The sequence below is a fragment of the Sabethes cyaneus genome, chromosome 3 (genome assembly GCF_943734655.1).
Source record: "Sabethes cyaneus chromosome 3, idSabCyanKW18_F2, whole genome shotgun sequence".
In the NCBI taxonomy this organism is placed as follows: Eukaryota; Metazoa; Arthropoda; class Insecta; order Diptera; family Culicidae; genus Sabethes; species Sabethes cyaneus.
Window position 1 is genome coordinate 224,721,238 of NC_071355.1, and position 21,181 is coordinate 224,742,418.

General features: G+C 39.5%; 1 protein-coding gene across 1 annotated transcript in view; it reads right to left on the reverse strand.

Moving 5' to 3' along the window:
- LOC128741142 (neural-cadherin) overlaps positions 1–21,181 on the reverse strand; it is a 136,876-nt gene that overhangs the window by 88,212 nt on the left and 27,483 nt on the right. Inside the window, exons 2-3 of the mRNA XM_053836742.1 lie at positions 14,432–14,575; positions 6,723–6,838 (exon numbers count right to left, since the gene is read on the reverse strand). Of these exons, the coding sequence (XP_053692717.1) occupies positions 6,723–6,838; positions 14,432–14,575 (260 nt within the window). The remainder of the gene's footprint in view (positions 1–6,722; positions 6,839–14,431; positions 14,576–21,181) is intronic.

Consider the following 21,181-nt stretch of genomic DNA (forward strand, 5'->3'; position numbering starts at 1 on the left):
TGAAGATGTTGGTGCTCGAGGCTCACTGTACAACTGGTTGATATTGTATCATAACAATATAATTTAAAAAAAATTGTGACAACAAATTTTTCTCATTGACTGTGCCACTAGAGTTTCACAAGGTAGGACCATTGTTGTACGCGATTCTCATGAACAAATTACCTGAAGATATCTTCCATGCAGTAATTCTAATTTATGCAAACGAAGTAAAAATCTTTTTACCTATCACGTTCATGGATGATTGCCTACAATTACAGCTCGACCTAGGACATGTTGGAAAGTATTATGAAAACCGTGTATTAATATTAAAGGTAAATGCGGAAAAGCGTTCAGTAATGACATTCACGAGAAAAGTTAGCCCAGTTAATTTTTCGATTACTTACATTCAGTGAGTAGAAGGAATCCAGACGTAATTTATTAGATTGGCTCTTACGAATCTCGAATGGAACGCCGAACAGCTACCACCTTTTCACGACCTATGCTATTTGGTGGACGGTCCCCTCGAGGCGTACAATAGCCGAACTGCCGATTACTTCCAGAACGAACCAACTTCCGTCTTCATGAACACCTTCGATACACTTCAGAAAATAGTAACCATTGACATAAGCCCAGATATAGTTAGATGTAGGCTTAGATTTTATTTTTGAGGGTAACTATATTACTGCCAATCATATTACAGTGGACCCCCGTTCGTTTGAACGATTCCTCATGCAAACTAACGGGGTTCGTTTTTAATTTGAACAACTAGCAACCCTAAATATGCTGAAACTTGTATGAACTGGCCGCCCTGCTCTTTGTTATTGTTTTGGTGGTTTGATTTAGTCTCGTTTAGTTGGTAGTTGCAAGCAGCGAATATGTTATTCTCCGATCGGATTTCTATGGTAATCGTTGGGAAACGAAATGTGAAACTGAATAAACTAGGATTAAACACGCTAGATCAGTACAAAAAAATTGTGTTTCTGTGAATTGTCTGCGAAGACAATGTTGAGAATGACATTTGAACCATTTTTAATTTGCACATCGTGCAAACCAGCGGGGTTCAAATTAAAAAGTGTTCAGATTAAAAACGGTCAAACGAACGGGGGTCCACGGTATATTATTAAATAACTACAAAATTTTCACTCTCCGACAAATCCTTCAGAAATGTCGGAAGTACAACGTACACACGTATCATATTTTAGTGGAATTAAAGGCAGCATGCGCTACAGTCGAGCGCGAACAGTTATGGCACATAATGCACGTGAACGGTTTTCCGGACAAACTGACGCGGCTGGTCAAAGCTACCCTGGAGCGAGTAACGTGCTACGTGAGTGTTTCGGAGGCACTCTCGAGTTCCTTCGAATCACGTAGAGGGTTGCGGCAAGGGGATGGACTGTCATGTATCTTATTTAACATCGCTATTGAAGGTGTGATCCGTCGAGAGGTTCATCGAAGCGAGAGAAAAAATCGTCAGAAAAAGTAGCCAACACCAAGCATTCGCCGACGACCTTGACATCATTACTAGAAACCTTTGGACGGCGGAGGCAAACTAAGCTAGACTAAAAACGGAGGTAGGAAGGATTGGGTTACAAACAAATCAATGCGTCGAAAACCAAATATATGGTGTGAAGAGGCTCCAGAGAAAATATCGTTCGCTTCTCACAGATAGTGACTATAGATGGCGATGAATTGGAAGTAATTGATGAGTTCAAATATTTGGGATTTCTGGTCAACGCCGACATTAATGCGAGTAAGGATATTCAACGACGTAATCAAGTTGGAAGTCGTGCCTACTTTTACCTGCGCAAGACGCTTCGATCAAGCAGCATACGTCGCCGCACGAAGCTGACGATGTACAAATCGCTAATCATACCGGTAGTCCTCTATGAACTTGAGACAATAATTTTGCTTACGGAAGACATACGTCCACTTGTCGTGTTTGAACTAAAGGTATTACAGACTATTTTGGCGGAGTACAAAAAGAAAGCTGAGAGTGGCGTAGGCGTATGAACCATGTGCTGCAGGCACTACTTGGCGAGATTCCTTTCGTACAACAGGCGAAAGTTGGTAGACTATGGAGGGCCGGCCACGTCGAAAGGTTGCCGGACGATTGTGCAGTCAGATCGCTCGAATACGTTGAAACCAACTTGCGTGCATCGAGACACTCAATGAATTGGCTACGAGTAGCCCAGGACTGAGTACAGAGTAGAGAGAAAATCTTGATTCTCCAAGCGCACACCCAGGCTCTACGAATAAGAAGAAGAAGAAGAAGAAGAAGAAGAAAAAGAAGCCCTGTATGTCGTCCTCTAGCGCAGTTGCCTCAATTCTTTCCATAAGTTTTGCTTAGCGCGCCCAGCTAATTTTTCATCAACAGCCTTTAAAAACTCCAATACCAACTTTTGATGGTAAATAGGAGAATTGGCATCGATGTAAGGCGATGTCTCATTGGACATTGTACCGATTCCAATGCAATTAAGTTGCGCTGTTGTTTACTTAATTCATTGATTGGTGCAGCAGCAGGAATATCTGATTCCAGGACACTTATAGAAAAGAATTTTAATAATTTTAATTGAATAATTTTAATTTTTAAGTGCATGGGAAATATTTGGCAAGCGATTGGAGGATAAGCGTCTCTGGATAGTTAACTATGAAAAAGATAATGAAAGAATCTCACACTGAATTGCGTGCATAGTTTGAAATTTGTTCCCAGCACATTGAAAAGTTGAAGTTTCTTGATCCTTGACCAACCTGTTGAGGGAACTACAGAGTTGTTCATCAATATGCTACTAACCTCGTGCCTTGATCTCATAATTCGTAAGTAAACGCATGGTAAATAGCTTGATCTTGAAAAGATACTGGATTTTCTTAAAGATCAGTGCCGCGTGCTCGAGCTTTGTAAAACAGATAATCTTCCCGTTACTCAGATAAAGTTCCTTTCAAATACTCCAGGCCTGCCTTAGATCCTGGCTAAAGGTAAATCTGGACGCCCTTCGTGCGCCGCCGGCACACCCTTTGTGTTAGGAACTGGAACCGATGGCAAAGGTTCCAGTTCCACAACACAAGGTGCCGGTGACTTTGTTTACATGCTTATGTCAACTGGTGCAAGTTTCGTCAAAATATTCCACCACGTTGCTGTGAGCAGTATGCAACTCGAACGACGTAAAAAAATCCTGCACAAACACCTGGAAAATCCAGAGTGGTCTGGGCCAAAGCTGGCGGAAGTGCGGAAAATGCCATACTCAATAGTGTGTAATGTTCTAAATGGTTGTAAGGAGAACCTAGGCAGATGTGAAAAGGCGGCAAAGAACTTTTAAGAAAACCGGAACTAGGGACTGAAAGCTGAGGACCAAGATATTGAGGTGCGTTAAGTCCTATCCTGGCATCTCCATCCGGGATATGACAAGAAGGTAAGATGCCAACTATCAAACCACTCGAAATATCCTCGCTCGAGAAGACCATAGGTTTTACAGTGCCAGTAAACATCCGAATTGGCACTTGAAGCAGATTTTGGCATCCAAGAAACGTACTAGGCATTTGTACGAGCAAGTTTTGATGAAATTCAACGGACGAAACCTACGTTAAAATGGATTTCAAGCAATTTCCCGATCAAAAATGATACATTTTACCATTAATGGGCGTGGCGATGTGCCAGGCAAGCATAAGTTCGTCTTTGTTGATAAATTCGCAAAGAAGCCCATGATCTGGCAAGGAATATGTAGCTGTGCACTGAAGACTGAGCCTTTCATCACTTCCTCAGGAATGACATCAAGTTTATACATGAAAGAATTTTACCATTCATTCGTAAACATAATGGTAACGATGTATTGTGGTCCGATTGAGCTAGCTGTCACTACTGTAAAGAGGTGCTACACTCTTAAAGAAGTTCACCCGAAAATTGGTTGGATTTAGCTAAAACTTGGTTAAAACTACTCAAAATGCCCTTAAAGTGTACAAACTTCGATCTTGAGTAGTTTTCAACCAAATAATTGGTGGCAGGAACTTAAAAGTGCGTTATTTGATACAGAGAATAATTCAATTATCGGCAGCAAGTAGTCAAAATTGGTTGAATTTTTTACCTAAAATTTGTGTTTGTACACTTTAGGGGAATTTTGAGTAGTTTCAACTAAGTTTTAGCTAAATCCGACCTATGTACAGGTAGAATCATTTAAGAGGGTAAAGTCGTATGCAGCTAATGATGTCTATTTTGTGCCAAAAGAGATGAAGCCTCCAAGTTGTCCGGAGTTTTGACCCATTGAAAAAGTTTGGGCAATTGTCAAACAACGACTTCGGCAAAGCGGGCGGACAAGTTAATAGTGCTAAAGAAAAGCGTTCAAAGTGGAAGAAACATGTTGATTCAGCTGCATCTTCAACTATGCAGGGTATGATGATAAGAAAAAAGTTTTTTCTGCGACACTCCAGTCCCGAGTTATAGATTGTTCTATAACTCCAATTTGCTCATTTACTGTACACTCTGGAATACCGCAAGGTAATCAATTAGGATCATCGTCGTTCGTGATTCTAATGAACAAATTGGCTGAAGATATCTTCCATGTCTTCCATGTAGGTATTCTAATTTACGATGTAACAATCTTTTTTCATTCAAGTCCATGGTTGAAGGCCTGTATTCAAATCATACAGCATAGAAGTAGAAGCTCAAATGAAGCTAACTAATGGATGATGACTACTGATGACAGCGGTTGATAAGTTCATATATTTGGCATCTTTTTTCATCGTCTAAACAACACAAGTAAGAAAATCAATGTTGCATTTGCACTGAGGAAATCGGGCCTTCTTTGCACACCGCAAGACTTTTCGAACAAGGAACATACGACTCCGCACGAAACTGATAATGTACAAACTCGAATCAGATCGGTATTTCTCCAAAGCCAATTAGCAGTAACGTTACCTTAAATTCCGTTCAGAATCTTTTTACCGAAAATGTTTTCCTTTAGTGTCGTTGCACGAATTTCTTCCACAAGTTTTGCTCAGCCCACCCGAATGATTGTTAAGCAACAGCCTTTAAAAACGCCCATACCAACTTTTGATGGTAAACATGAGAATTGGCCTTGATGTAAGGCGTTGTTTTAGAACATCATTTGACGTTGTACCGATCCGGGTTCAATTAATTTGCATCATTTAGATAAAGCGGTTCTGCGCTTAACTCTTGACGGTGCATTCGCTGAATGTCGGTTGAACAACCAACGAAGGCCAATATTCAACAGGCAACCCTAATGAGGCCGATGACTTCGAAGCAGACTACGTAAGATTCAAATGAGAACCGGTGGAAATCATTCAATATACTGGCGTTAATTTATTAATTACCCAATTAAGAGTTATTGTAGAAATTTATAGACCAAGACAAGAGTCATATTGTATAAAATCACGCGAATTTTTAGCGTCGTTTCGTATGTATCGTATACATAGATATATAGATAGACACAGATAGACATAGATCAACGTAACAAGTAAATGAATAATGGAGAAGCAAACAAATGTTTATTAAATTAAATGTCTGTCGACGCACGTCGACGAGGGGATTTATCTATAACTTCGGTGCCTCTGGATGACTCAATATTATGGTTTGTGTTGTTTTTTTCATACAGTTATCCTGAAAATAGAATATCCGCTTGCGGATTGTCCTACTAACCGGTGTATCACAAAGTATGATTAACTCGGCATCATGAATAAATATAGAATAGAACGGACTTAATTCCTTATAAATTGAACATCACGTCGAACTAAACACACTAAACGTACGATCCCATAACAAAACCAATCTAATCCGAAAATGATTGTCAATCAATTTCCGAGCTACATTTTAAACCCCAAGCAATCACGTGACAATCCCATCTGGAGTTTTCATAATACGAGTGAGAAAAAGTAAACTCAAACATCACCCATGGGGTGCGGTACTGCGACCGACGCCTTGCCAATGGGGCAATGCCGTAACTTTAAATTGTCACCAGCTTGTTATCGGCTCAGTGGCGCGATCCTTTGAAAATTCCGGATACAATTTGCCTTGTCACCAGCACCCGCGTACATCACGCAGAGACACGCTGCGCTGCTGGCTGCTGGAGTTGAACCGGACCGGCGCTCTGCGATGCTGCTGGTGACTGAGAACCCGTACCGCGAATCGGAAAATATTATAAGCTTTTCCGTTCGGTAGTAGCACAACAAAAAAAAATAAAAAAAGAATAATAATCGCTTCCAATTCAGTTCAGCCCTGCAGATTTTTTCCGCTCCGTACAAGGCACAGTGTGATAAAATTGGTTAAAAACCTAGACCAAAATCAATATCTGTTAAAATTTGACCAAGCTTAGCAGCTGTATGTCAATAGAACTTTTCAAAAATGATTTGGTGGATCAGTGAGATTAATATAATAATATCAGTATGATTTATATAACTAGTGTTTGTACGTTCATAAAGTATATATCGTGAAACACTTTCTAGAAAATTTAAATAGATCAATTAAACATAATAAACATTAATACAAAGAATTTGATAATTGAGATTAAGAAAACAGTAAAGAAAAAGTTTAAAATATTCTACAATTTATTTCACTGTGCGACGAAGAAGACTTTCGACGGGGTTGTCTGCCAGAAGCCAGCCAACCAGCCTGCCAGCCTGTCAGCCAGGCACCGCCAGCCAATCATTGTCACCGCAGAGTCTTCTTCGTCTCGATCGTCGTCACCCGACGCGTCGCTTTTGGGTTTGGTCGGAAAATCTGTTGTAGGCATACTTACTCGCTTTCTCGTCTCGTAATCCAGGGCGCCAGCGACGTAGATAGCACCCGTCATGTTCTTCACCGCGAAGGCACCGCCTATGTTACCGCTTGTGATCTCGTATCGAATACGCGAGGCTGTGGGGGAGAAAGAAAGAAAAAACCGAAACGAAAACTTGAGTCAGTTTTGACGCAAAGCAAAGAGCTGGCATATATTGTCATCGTCCCCTGACAGGATGTCACACGCGGATCGTAATGGCCTGCCGGTCTCGAAATGCCCACGAACGTGCGTGCAAAAAAGTATTGCTTCCTGAAATCTAATTCCGTCAATCAAACCGAAAACGTTCACTTCCGGCAAAGCCGTGATAAGAAGTGGCATCGTTTGGAGATGGCATATTGGGAGTGATTCATACCGAATGGCGCGAAAGCTGGCAGGAAAAGTATCGTAGAAACGATTATCCAGTGACGTGGTTTGTTATCTTCCCGCCCGAAATGGCAATTCAAGCTTGCGGCACAAAGCTCGTGATGAACAGCCCCGCGAGTATGGCACAATTTCACAAAGCAATGCATGTCTTTGTTGCTCCAAATGCAAAGGACACACATGGATGGTTCTTTTTTTTACGAAAACCCGAGTGTCGCAACCGTGTGTGTCGTGAAAGCACCATCACCACATGTCGTCCCAGCGGAAAAAGAAACGGCCCCCGGTGAGGTGAAAAAGAAAAAAGCGCAAACGGGTGAAATATGTTGCCACATAAACTCCTTTGATGTTGTATCGTTGAAGAATCGTTTCTACCGTTCGTTGCTACCACCGCCGCTACTGCTCTGTGGGTGCGGAAAGTAGGACCAAAAGAAATGTCCTGACCTTGCTGCGGGCCATTTCCGTCGGTCGGAATAATGTTGTAAAACCTCTTTTATGGGGTTTCTGAAATGCTATATGTACCGCGGCGCGTTACATATCGCATAAATTTGCACGTTAGCTTCAGTCGTCTCGTAAATTGTGTGTTTACTCGAGCGCTTTTGCGGTTTGCCGGAGCATCCAAACGCCGGGAGGTTGCTTTTCGTCGAGATGATAAAACGAATTAGAAGGCAAAGTTTCCCCGATGGCAACTGTGGTGGTGGTGCGGTGTGGTAGGGAGGGAGGGGGGTTTCGATTAACTTTCGACTGATGGCGTTATAATATTGTCTGTAGTTCAAAAGACCAAAATTGGAATGGTTTTCATCACAGATTGAGTTTTCCCATCGGTTCCAATGCTGCGATACACTTTGACTTTGTAACAATTTGGGGGACGCTGATATCGGAAAATTTCTTAACAATTGCTACAAATAATCCATTACCACGTGAATTTTTGTCTATTTACCGTATTAGAACATATGGCAAATCGATCCCAACTACTATCTCAAAGTCATATCTAGCAGGATGCTCAGATGGATAGCTCAGACTCCTAAAAGTGTGACACCAGCAATTTGATAAGCAAAATTGATGTGTTTGAAGCAACGTAATCGTAATAAAACGTAATCACAACACCTTCATTTACACATATCAATCATTGATTGCAGACGGTCACAATCCTCAATAGAACGTGTAACAAAACATAGCTTTAGACCATGAGCATAAAAAATTTACAGTCGTTCTCAAATAAAAGGGCACCATCATTAAAAAATAGGATGAAAAACAATGGACCTAAGTTGCTTCCTTGAGCACCGTCTGAAACACTGCTAAATAGATTATATGTATAGGAATCGATTTCATCTCACAATCCAAAAGATGAAACAGTAGGGCTAGTGCTACGGTTCTATTGACTCTAACTCTTTGTTAGACCAGAGTCGTGCCTCGAGACAAGCCCCAGGAAAATTATACATAGCAGTAGAGTACAGTAAATCAATAGCCATTGACCAGCCGGACATAAAACCATGTTGGTCAAAGAATATGTAATTTTTGGTTTGTTCTAAAAGTACGCCACTTACAATAATCTTCAAAAGAATTGATGCAGCAGTAAAACTGATTATACCATGAAAATTTTTCACGTTTCTGTGATCGATAATTTTAAGTATGAACTGAAATGAAAAGAATGTTGAAAATATATTTCGTGTTTGTATTTGTTCAAAGATTTATCTGACGCTGGTGTCTACATACATGGATAAAAATACTAACTTAATAACTTATCTAAAAGCACTTGAGAGTAGCAATCCTTGCTTAAAATTATTACACGCAACAAAAAACTCATAATAATTGAAGGTATCACTAATAAACAAACAACACATAACACGAATGGGTTCAGTTTGGCCCTATTTGGTACGCATGAAGTCCGGTAAAATAAAATCTCTATTTCGTAGAAGGTGTGTGACGGCACTGATATTGATTTGAGCCGAGCTGGTGGGACAATCCAATTTGCCGACTAAAACCTTCACAAAGAAGAGAACCCTTTCTATTTTCGTTTTCTTTTCAACGTACGTGTCCATGTTCAACAAACGACAGTGGTCTTGATACCGAGATAAATTTTATGCGTTTCTCCAATGAAGAAACATAAACGCATATCGAATGAACTTTGATTGAACGGCTTCCAATCCTGAGGACCAAATACCTGTGTAAGAATTCCAAACACAGCTGTATATTCATTTATGGACCACACGAGAGAATAGTAAAGAATGTGCAGGCATCCATATTGCCCTAAATTCATTGGTGACTTGAATGATAAAGCCGAAATTGTATGAGTAATGTTCACGGAAGGAGAGTTTGTCGTTCAAGGTCTACACCGATGTCTTTGATATCGGAGACTCTTTCTAGCAACTCGCCGTCAATGGTTGTCGGAACATTTTTTGGCTATTAAATGACTGCGAGCATTTACGCATACTGATGATAAGCTCATTGGTTTTGCACCAGTTGACAAAGATATTGAAAAGCCGTTGGAGTTTGCGATAATCTTTCGAATGGACTTGACAACGAGAAAAGCTTCAAATCATCCGCATTCAAAAGTCTGCATCCTAAAGATAGTACTTTCCAAACATTATTGAAGAAAAATGCAAAAGCAAAGGTTCAAGATTGCTTCCTTGTGGGACGCACGATCGATTTTGTGTGTGTGTGTGTGTGTGTGTGTGTGTGTGTGTGTGTGTGTGTGTGTGTGTGTGTGTGGATATTATCACTATGACCACCATTTTGATCTATAGTGATCTTATCCAGGTGTTGTTCCGCACTTCGTTGTTATTGCAGTATCGCTATAGAGTGAGCGAATTGCTTATTATCCGTGCTTAATGTGTCGGTGTGTTTTCACCCCTTTTTCCCTCTACGCTTCTTACTACTTTTCAACCAATCTAACTCTAGAGCCAGGAAGTGCGGAGACTAGTTACAATTTGTCCTTGGACAAGAGGCTTCATTCGCACCTCGAGCAAGTATCATTCTTATAACCAGTCCCGGCTAAAGGCTTCATGGTCGGTAAAGCAGAGTTCAGCACAGAGTGAGGGTGTGTATGTGTGTATGTATGTGTTCCTTACTACTTATGCATTACCAATCTCGTTCCTATAACCAGGAAGCGGAACAAGCTATAATTTGCCCTTGAACAAGAGGCTTCATTCGCACCTCAAGCAAGTACCACTCTTATAACTTGCCCTGGCAAGAGGCTTTCATTGTTAGTAAATGCAGAATGCAGCAGGAAGGATGTGGAGGGGCCTGAGAATAAACCCATGCTAAAGTCACTTAACATTGAATGGCCTGATTCTACTAAGATTCGAACCCACGACCACTCGTTTGTCAAGGCAGACTCGGGCCCGATCGATTACGTATGTGCTTGTGAAAATATATCACAGAAGATCCGCTGAAACTAATATAAAATGATATAATATTGCTGCAGGAATTTTTAGCAATCAGTTTCTAAGAACATTCCCTCAGTTAGAACAGTAAATACCCCAATTGGGGAGTCAGAAGCATCGTGCTTTGCTCTAGGGTGTGAGAATGGAAACCCCATCGCACGCTAAGGCTTTCCCGATTTGTCCACCAGAGGAGCTTGTCTAGGAACTGGCACAATCGGGGCAATGGGTCGTGCTGAATTTCTATAAAATACCACAGTATCCTTGGGAGTTGCATCATAGCGAGTAGTGTCCCTTTAAGTACAGCATACATCCTTGCTTCATACTAAATGCTGCATTTGTAGGCTCTTGTCATGGTAAGTTTATATAAATGGTACTGGTTTGAGGCGAGTAATGAAACTTCTATTTATCCATAGGCAAATTATAACAATAGCTGGTTCTAGGAACGAGATTGGCGAGGTAAAGTAGTAAGGAAAAAAACACATACACACCTTCCCTTTGTGCTGTACTCTGCTTTACTAACGATGAAGCCTAGTTATAAGCTAGTTATAAGAATGGTACTGAGTAAGGTAGAGTGGAAAGAAAAAGGTGAAAAAACACCGATGCTTGAGCACGACCGGCAATGAAGGCACGAACAAAAACAACAAAGTGCGGAATACAGAAAAATGCATACAGAGGAATTAATTATGACGTATTGTGATATCAAAATATCGGTCGCTCGTGGTAATATGTTCACAAAAAAAATTTCGGCTCAAATTTGCAACAGGCGTTACAATCGTTAATTTGACACCATTCAGCAAAGACTTCCAGCTGTTCGTGCAGAAAAAGTACGTCTTTGTGCTTCAGTATCGTATAGTAAAGTTTTAAGCCGTCAGTGTACGAAAGTTGCATACATTTTATGATGAAATTGACATCATTCATAAGTAGCGGGAATAAAAATGGCTCTAGGTGGCTTCCTTGTGGAACACCAGAATAAACTGGAAATGACGTTGAAATGTGATCAGCGATTCTGACAGACATGCTGCGACCGCTTAGGTAAGATTGAAGCCAGAGAAGCAAACGTTTATTCATATCAAGTCAATTTAGTTTACGAATTGAAATTTGTCGGCGAATTGAAATCAGTTGGTACCCAAATATTTTTGCAATTAAACTACCACCGCATCCTTATAAAATATTGTCTCACATCTAATTTTGTTCCTCCAGTTTTAACTTTTTGGTAAAGTGAAGGAGTTTCTGATGCAAAGAATGATTCCTCCTGTTCTTCAATTCTTCTGTTAATGGTAATGGTAGAAATCGATCAATGAAGATAATTAGTTTTGGAGTAATAACAACTTAGTTTTGGCGCTAGCATGATCTATTAGTAACGTCTTCATTTCTGTAATTTGAGATGGTTACGAAGATCGTCACCGTAAATAACTTCATAGTATGAGTGGCAGAAAATAGGGACACACATCCCAGTAAACCATTTGGTTTGTATATCTCAATTACAACTGAGATATATGAAATCATACCTGAACGAAAAAGTTATATTTCACGCCATATAAGAACATATATGTACCAAAGTGGAGGCGATATACGTGCGAAAATTTTGACAACTATTTGTAATTCTATTTTGCGTAGTTTTATAACACGCAACTAAATACTCCTGAATATATGATTAAGATATAATCAAATATTGCAATCGTCTATACTGCTTTATAATTCACAGTCATGAATTGTATATGAAGACACGCACGACTGCAAAACAACTTATTGTTCACTTCGGTTTGACATGCTCTAATCATTATACAATTCCAATGTGAAATTGACATGAAAACGATTTAATGTGAACTTTCTATTACGATTTTGTGTTATCTGGGACAATTCTTTAACAGAGCCTTTGGTGCGTTTGAGTTTCTGTCTTTTACATTTTCGCTGCTCACCCTATCGACCGAATATGACCAGTTGAACTAGAAAAAGTAGGTTATGAAACTTCCATGAAATGGCATTCAACAAACAGAGCGCTTGAATAATCAAACCTCTCGCTCTAGAATCATGCATCAACTTTTGCTTCAATCTGTCCCCGTATTGGATCGGTTAGAAACCCGATGTGATTCCGGTCCGCAGTGCCGCCCGCAGTTTATTCACTACGGATATCCGTCCGCTGTCCGTCACTCCGCCGTCACTGACTACTGGTGGGGAACTGGATTTGTTGCGAGATCTGTCTGTTGATGGCAGCAACGTGTGTCGGCACAAGTGGGGAAACGCTATAGTTGTTGCCTGAGAGATCGTTTGTCCTCCCGGACAGACGACCCTCGATGGAATGGCACCGTACATCCTCTGCAAACACCGGAGACGATAAATCCACACCCCATTATCATACGGACGCGCATTTCGAATAACGCTGCATGGTGGTGGGCTGCAAAAACCCCGGGATACGAACCGGAAGGAAGGAACAACGCACAGGATCTTATCCCCGGCAGTTCGGGTTTGTCAACAGTTTGAATTGTGATGACCCCTTCCGACGGAAGCGTGAGAGTGCAGGGTTTGTTTGATTATATTTTGACTTTCTTCAATCAACATATACATTTGCTGGTGATGGCCCTCGTTTGCCGAAACTGTGTGTGTATTTCAAATGTATATGCGGCGAGTGAAATTGAAAAGTCACCCTCAGCCAAAAAAACGATTGGCTGGTTGATGATTATCACATAGCTGTGGCTGTGGCATTGCGACATCAACCGAACGAGCGGTTGATGTTCCAATTTTAGAAAGCATAAATGTCAACAAAAATTTATCTTTCCTCGAGAGTGCATCCTCCCGTTTGCTGCTGATGCCGTCCTTCTGATGTACACATCTTGTGGTTTTTATTCCAATTTCAATCTAATACCGTGGTGGCAGACAAAGCAAAACCCTAGATGAAGCGCCGGATGTTGGCCTGGGCCCGAGGCCGGAAACATTTGACTTGTGGACAAAAGACCCGGTGCGGTTTAGAAAATGCATCCGAGGCGTTTCCCATCCGGCATCCCATCGGTCGTCAGCGTGCTGTGTCCTGCTGTAGAAGACACCGAACATCACAGCACAGCAGCGTGTGGCTTGCTGCTTTGTGACCTCTCCTCATGTCGTCGGGATTTACGCCATTAAAACAAAGGATTTGTTGCTTTTGCGGAGCAAAATGCATTAGTTGCTGCCGGTCAACAGTGCTGCGCGCAAGAGGGGAAAATTTGTTTTTAAGGAAAAATAATGGCTTGCCACACTGCACGGGATTGGAACACAATCACCGCCGAATGTGTCTGTTATAATGGATTTTTAGTGGAATCGCGTCTTCAACGTTTGGATGCTTACAGTACATTCGTTGTTTTTTCGGCTTAGGGAGTGAGTAGAATGATGTTATCAAAAACTTTTGTTTTATATTTTTAGACACAATCAACCAATTATTCCTTTTGAATTTTTTTCTGTATAAAAATCATTTTTTACATTGAAAGAAAAACCTATATGTACGACGTAACTAGAGTTTTTACCAGCGCTTTAGTAAAAGAATAATGGGAGAGCAAGAAAGCGATTTCGTAAAATTAATCCTAGCCGTACATAATTGAATTGACATCAATGGGAATGGGATGGGAATGGGATAGAATAACAAAACCAAGGCGCCTCGCATTCGAATCACGTCGTTTAACAAAAAGTTCTTATCTAGTAGTCACCCTTCACCAGTGGGAAACGATGATGCAGATAAGAATAAATTAGAAGTTGCTACCTTCTAGAAATTCAATAATCCCAAAGTGGAAGTAGAAAGTTGAGCTAATTTTAAGCAATTGACTGCTGTTGTGATAATTTTCTTCTTCAAATTATCACGAAATGCAAATTGAGCTTGAACATAATCGATGGTGATCGATAGTTTTAGTGGGTTCCAATGATACGTTTTAGTTTCAATGCTGTAGATACAAAAAAACTTACATTCATCGTGATCTTTGGCGGTGACAGTGAGTACGGTGTGCTGGATGTCCTCATTTTCGTCGACCTCCGCCTCATACAGAGCCTTGTCGAAGTACGGTGGATTGTCATTCTTGTCAGCGATTCCAATACGGATGAATTTGGTAACTGCGGAAATGAGAAAAAAAATAAGATGTTAGTTAGTGCTAATAAATCTCAGTAATGAATTAGTCAAGGATGAATAAGATATGAGTCACAAGATTCATAAAATTCAATTTCAATATCAATAGATTAATAGATATCAATAGAATGATTAAAGGTTTAAGATATCAATACAGCAATTCAATATAATAAATTAGACACGAACATATGGTTTACATAGCACTATGTTTTGGTTGAAAGCCCTGAATCAGGAAACTTATTTTCACGACTTTGACCCATATATAGCTAAGCATATATAGCGAGAAAACAAATAGCAAGAAATTAATATTATATTTTTCTTAAACAAACGAAACTATTATTATTTGTTCATTCGCATTATAACATTTTACCAAATTTGTGAGAGGCGAGTAGCAAATTCTTCAAATGGTTTTCGACACCAAGTTATGAAATTATTAATAAAACTTAGAGATCTCTACAACTTTCTAGTTCTCTCTACAACTAGTAGTTCTAAAACTGCATAGTAGCTCACTCTTCAGAAGTAAGGTGATAAAAACAAGCAGTTTTATTACGCTCTGCTGAAAGCCGCAATAAAACCGATTATGTTTTTTGCTGCTTGACAGCAACCACCATTACCTAATGATCACTGTTAGATTATCCCGATCAATTTGGTTTTTGAATAAAATATCCGAAAAAAAATAAATAATTTTCAGCAGTTTCCGAAGTTGCGCAGCACATACAGATTTAGTTTTATCGTGATATTAAAACGATAGGTGACTAAAGTGAACGCGTCGTCGAAATTTCACAATTTTCAAAAACCAGTTGTTTAGCCTAAATAAATATATTCGAATAATCAATCTCTCTTTCTACCAAAATCATTTTAGTTGCATTCGTGACATGAGAATTGATTGATTAAAATATTAATACTGTATTAAGGGGAATGTCGTCGTGGTTGGGCCATCTTTTGGTCCACAAATTTCATTTCAAAAGAAACTTTGGAAATTTAACAAAGGTCTTATTAATAGTTCGTATTTAGACCTTTGTATTTAGACCTTTGATAAATTTCCAAAACTTCTTTTAAAATGGAATTCATGGACCAAAAGACGGCCCAACCACGACGACATTCCCCAAATATTGCAACTCACACTTTGTTTCATTGAATTTTTTTGGGCCAAAAAAACTAGAATATAACAATATGGCCTAACAAAACTCTAATATTCTTCATAATAGCAGCAATAGACCTGTTTGATCAGGATGTTATCATTTCAGTAGCACTATGAAGCTAACAAATTTATTGTGGTTTTACAAGCTACCACAATAAGATCAATTTGCATTGGTACGCCATTGTATTGCTACGCTTTCTCGTAGAAACATTTTTAGTAAGTTTATAAGAGAAGTGGCGTGGTAATATAAGCAATTACAATAAATTTGGTTCATTAACAGTTTTATTATGGTTATATAGCAGGCTATAAGTATTTTTTGACTTCTTGGTATCATCTTGGTATTGCGTAATGCCATAATAAAGCCAGAGGTAATAATAAAACTTTTCAGCTTCAGTAATCTTATGACACTCTGCGGAAAGCAGCAATAAAACCGATTATGCTTTTCGATACTTGACAACTATCGTTATAGCTTAAGCTATTAGCATAAGCATTCGCATAGAATACCGCCCGTATGCTGCTACTCCGTTATTGACCAGAATCGATGAAAATTGCAAAATGATGGCTGCTAAAAGCATACTTGGGACAGCACGCTATTCCTCATTGTGCAACCCTGCATGCCGTCCGGCCACGCCCGAATGCGGGGCCTAGTGAGATGGGAAGGAATGTTAGCCCAATAATTGTTGCTACTAAAGACCAGAGAATCCTCTGCATCTTCACAAGTATTTCGGGGAAGCAAATGTTGTTACTAACAACTTGTTAGTAGATGGACGGAGCTAGATGGATAATGTAAGTATGTAAGCACCAGTTGTATGAGACTAATTTGGATATTCGAAATTTTTTTTTGTTAAGGGAGTAATTATGAAAATTAAGATATCTGGTCTGGTCTGGTCTTTGGTCTGATAAAAAGCTAAATCACTCCGCCAGCTGTGTTGACTTGAAATTACATCCGTGAGCAAAAAAGTCAAAGCTTTACTGTCAAGATCATCCTGATCGATTTGGTTTATAGCGACCATAATAAAATATCCCATAGAATAATTAATAGTTTTTCAGCAGTCTCCGTTGTTTTGCAGCATATGCGCATTAAATTTTATCGCGCATCTTGATATAATAAGTGGATAACATCAACGTGCCATCGAAATTGTGCATTTTAGTTGCTTCCTGTGACAGGAATTCCGATTGATAATAACTTTTCTAAAGCGAGAAAAGTAAATTTAAATCAAGCGAACGTTTACCTTAAACTTCCACTGACTATGATCATGTAGCAGTCTGCTTTACAACTATCCGAATGTTGTTTTGTACACATTAAAAAATAGAAGGGTCTGTGTCTCCGGATACAAACGTAGGATTGACGTAGAACTACGAATGCATATTCCTATAGAAACAGTTCCCCCCCTTAATATTGGTACTATGGACCTCTTTCTATAGATTTCGTATAAAGATATTAAATTTGAACAATGCAAGGTCGAAGTGTATGCTTCAATTCGATATGTCTATAACAATCCATGTATTCCACTTAAAGATCCCCTTAAATATTTTAAATGATGGAATATTAGAACGGAACACTTCAGCTGTAGGGCACTTCCTCAACACAGATATCAAATTGGCCTAGGTTTGAAAGTGGTCGTAAGAAATCTTGTTGGGATGAGGGGGTTTCATCACTTTTTCTGGCGCACTTTCATAACATGGACATCAAATTGGTCTAGATTTAATCGAGGTCGAAAGAAATCTTACTGTGATGAGGGGATTCTGTCACTTTTTCTGGCGTACCTCCTAAGCAGAAACATCAAATTGGTCCAGGTTTACACCCCTATTCGGTATTTCAAACGAATTGGTTTTCCGAACGAAAGTAGATGGTATTCTTCATTCCGCCAGCAAAATCGAATGGGCAAACCTACTCGTTCGAAACAAGTTGAATAAAGATCTGTTCGAAATGCAGAATATGGGTGTTAATCGTCACAAAGAATCTTCGATCCATTGGAACGAGGAGACTATCGCTTTTTTTTACTAAAAGAAGATTGAGTACTCTTCCACAGTTGAGTACCACAGTTAACAAAAGGTGTATTTAACTGTCGTCTTTGGTTGGGAAGCAAGGTGATCACGAAAAAAATGTATGCAGATATTTGACGTTGAAACTATACGTTAATTAATACTAATTAGTGATTGCAAAAGAAGGTAAAAGTAAGAAATCACATAATTGATACATCTATTATGAGTCGATCGGTAACTAAACCATGAAAATCCATTCATGATTGGCAGAGCTAAGGCTTGTTCGCGACAAAATCTGGACACCTTAATTTTGCAATAAAATAAATTTGCTAGAAGTTTAATCCATGAAACAATTTTATATCATTTATGTGTGTATCGTTAATAATTATCAAACAAATTACCATTACTTATATGGTCTGCATGAAAAATTGGCGAACTTTGGAGTTTACCCTTGCCATGAGGGTCAGTGCAGACTTGTTGGCAACCAATTCAGCTGCGTTTGTTGAAGATTTTCGAAATTTATCTATAATTGTTGCTTGTTGTTTGTGCTGGGACAGCTCTCTCTTCACCAAAGCCCAATACTGCTCGCTGGGGCGTAACTCTGGACAGTTAGGTGGATTCGCCTCCTTCGGTACAATATGGACTCCATTAGCATCATACCATTCCAAAATATCTTTGGCGTAGCGACAAGATGCCAAACCAGGCCAAAACAGCGAGGGTACTTCATGTAGGAACGGTAACAATCGTTTCTGCAGGAATTCTTCACGTTATATTTCCTTGTTAACCGTTCCCGTAGTGATGTAACTTTTGCTTACTCGACCATAGCTGCATATGGCCTGCCATACTAAATATTTTTTGGGGAACTTGGCTTTCTTCTTTGTCCTAAAATGCTCTGCAACGCCATTCCGTTTCATGGCAGTGTAAAAAGACATACCAGGAAGCTGTTTAAAGTCTTCTAGGACATACGTTTCATCGTCCATTATAACGCATGGAAACTTCGTTAAATATTCGCGATAAAGCTTACGAGCGCGTGTTTCGGCCGTCGTATTTTGCTTATCATTACGGTTTGGCACAGTCCCCACCAGGCTTGTTATTTCCTCACTCATTGTGCAAAAAGTGCAACTTTTTTTGTTCCACACAATGAGCAGAACTGCTTTCAGAAATGAGAAATAAATCCACACAATGAGAAACAGACTAAACACAATGAGAAAAACTGACGTGCAGAAAAATTTCTTAATGCGCTCTTTAAATGAGCAACTTTCGGTTTTGCTCCCGGTCCTCTCGGTAGCTACAGCAGTAAATCTGGAAACAAAACAACCGGTGCGCGTACAGCAGCTATAGACTCAGAGGCGTCAAGACAATCAAAAGTCGTTATATTTTGAATCTTAGCGGAGAATTGCCTTTGTTTATAATGGGACTTTCCTGTTGGTACGCGACAAGAAGCATATGTATGGAAATTCAAATGTTGCCATATCTAAATAACATTTTTCGCACTGTTGCCGTAGTGACATGCCTAACCATATGATGCAGTTGCGTTCACGGGCAGCCAAACTCAACTGAATATACTAAATGTAAGAATCATGATTCAACTGCATTAATGGATTAATATTTTTCTGATGGCAATGACCGCTACTGACAATCGTCGTTTTTTCTCAACGCACTACCCATGTTAAAACTACCCGTAGTTGTCATACGTCAGCGCATCGCATCAACTTATTCAAAGTGTATTAACATTCTCCTCAATGAGTAGCACAGTGTGCGGTTGCTCATACAACTGCGTTCAGCAAGAAAGAGCACAGTTAAAATGAAACGGAGCAGAATAAATTGCGTTGAAGACTGAGCACAGTTTGAATTTTTCTCTTCTCTTTTTTTCTTCTGAGGAGATGCCATCCCTGGTCCCCACCTTGAAAGACTTCATGCCTTGTCGTTGCTTAGAAGTCCGCACGATTGTTGGCGACATTTTTATTTTATGAGCTATGGTACGTACAGAAAGATCTGGTCTTCTCCGTAATATTTGTTTTACCTTCGCATCCTTGTGGTGGTTCCTCAGATCCGTTTTTGTTCCACTTCCCTTGTTCCTAGCTGTTGTCACGCGAGTATCGAACGATTTTAAAACACTGTGAACAGTGCTTGGAGGAAATCCAAGCTTTTTGGCAAGTTTTCTCAACGAGAGATCCGGATTTTCATTCCGACCGCACACAATTGCTTTTCGCACCTGCTCTTCTTCCGACGCCATTTTACGCTGAGCGCTTGTAATATAAACAAGTGTTATATTTTCAGAAAGAACAGACATACGTCTGCCACTCTGCAAAATATTTTACTCATTATTAAGGTGAAATTAGTCGTCATCGATTCTGCCAATTTCAAAAGCAGTTTTTTGTTTGAAACAAAAATTCTGTTCTTGAAAATATATTCGCTGTGTTCAGATTGGCAAGAAAAATGCAGTAGTTATATTTTTTAAACTGAATCCCGCTTTTGGACCCAAAAACTGCTACCGAAATTGATCTCTCCGACGAAAAGTTAATGACTGCTAATTTACCGTTAATGTATTTCCGAAGCTGTGTGTGTTTAGGGGTGTTCAGATTTTGTCGCGAACAAGCCTTATTCGCGTTCAAAATTTTTCATATTTCCGTGACGTTTGCATTTTTTGATTTTTTGGAATGATACCCTATCCCAAACCTTGCCGTAACACGCATTTTCACTCAAAATAGTGTCTTGCAACTCTTCTTTAAGAGAAGAATCATAAAACCATTAACACTTGTGTTAGTCTTATTGTACGTTTAATTGACTTTGGGAAGTAACTAAAACAGATATCGTTAAAAATCCCAAGTTTTAAAATGACCTTTGGAAATATTCTCGAGAACCTTTTTTAGTGTGATCTCGCTAGCCTTATAAGAGTTTTATGACCGTTTTAGTGCAGTTTTGTAGAATTGAAAGTTTTAAGAAGTAAGTGCTGAAAACCTCATCAAGTGCTCCTTGAACTTGTGCACTTGTTACTTGAGTTGTAGTAATGAAGTCTTTCGCTTTGTATATAATTGTATATAAAACTTTGTATATAACCGAGAATGGTCTGCTAGACCGTCTGTCAAGGGGTTTCCAGTAAGGCGTATAAGTGCGTAGTAATCACAGATTACTTTTGTACAAAATTACTTTTGTACTTTTGTAAAGTAATCAAAAGTAACTTTTTTCAAGGGTGCGTAGTAATCATTGCTACTGGAAACCCCTTGCAGTCTGCATATGTTTCGTTTTTGGAACAGTAGGATCCTGTTTGGCACCAACGTTTTGAAGATATCACTTGGAGGTCGACTGATATCGGCACACTGACAGCAGCTGAAATTGTCCGACCAACGATTAATCCTCTCAGATCGAGCACCTTGAACCAGGATGTTTGAAATGAAAAAGAGGGTAGGATTCAGCAAACGAATTATCGACAAGATAATTTTCGTACAGGGTATTTTCCAAATGA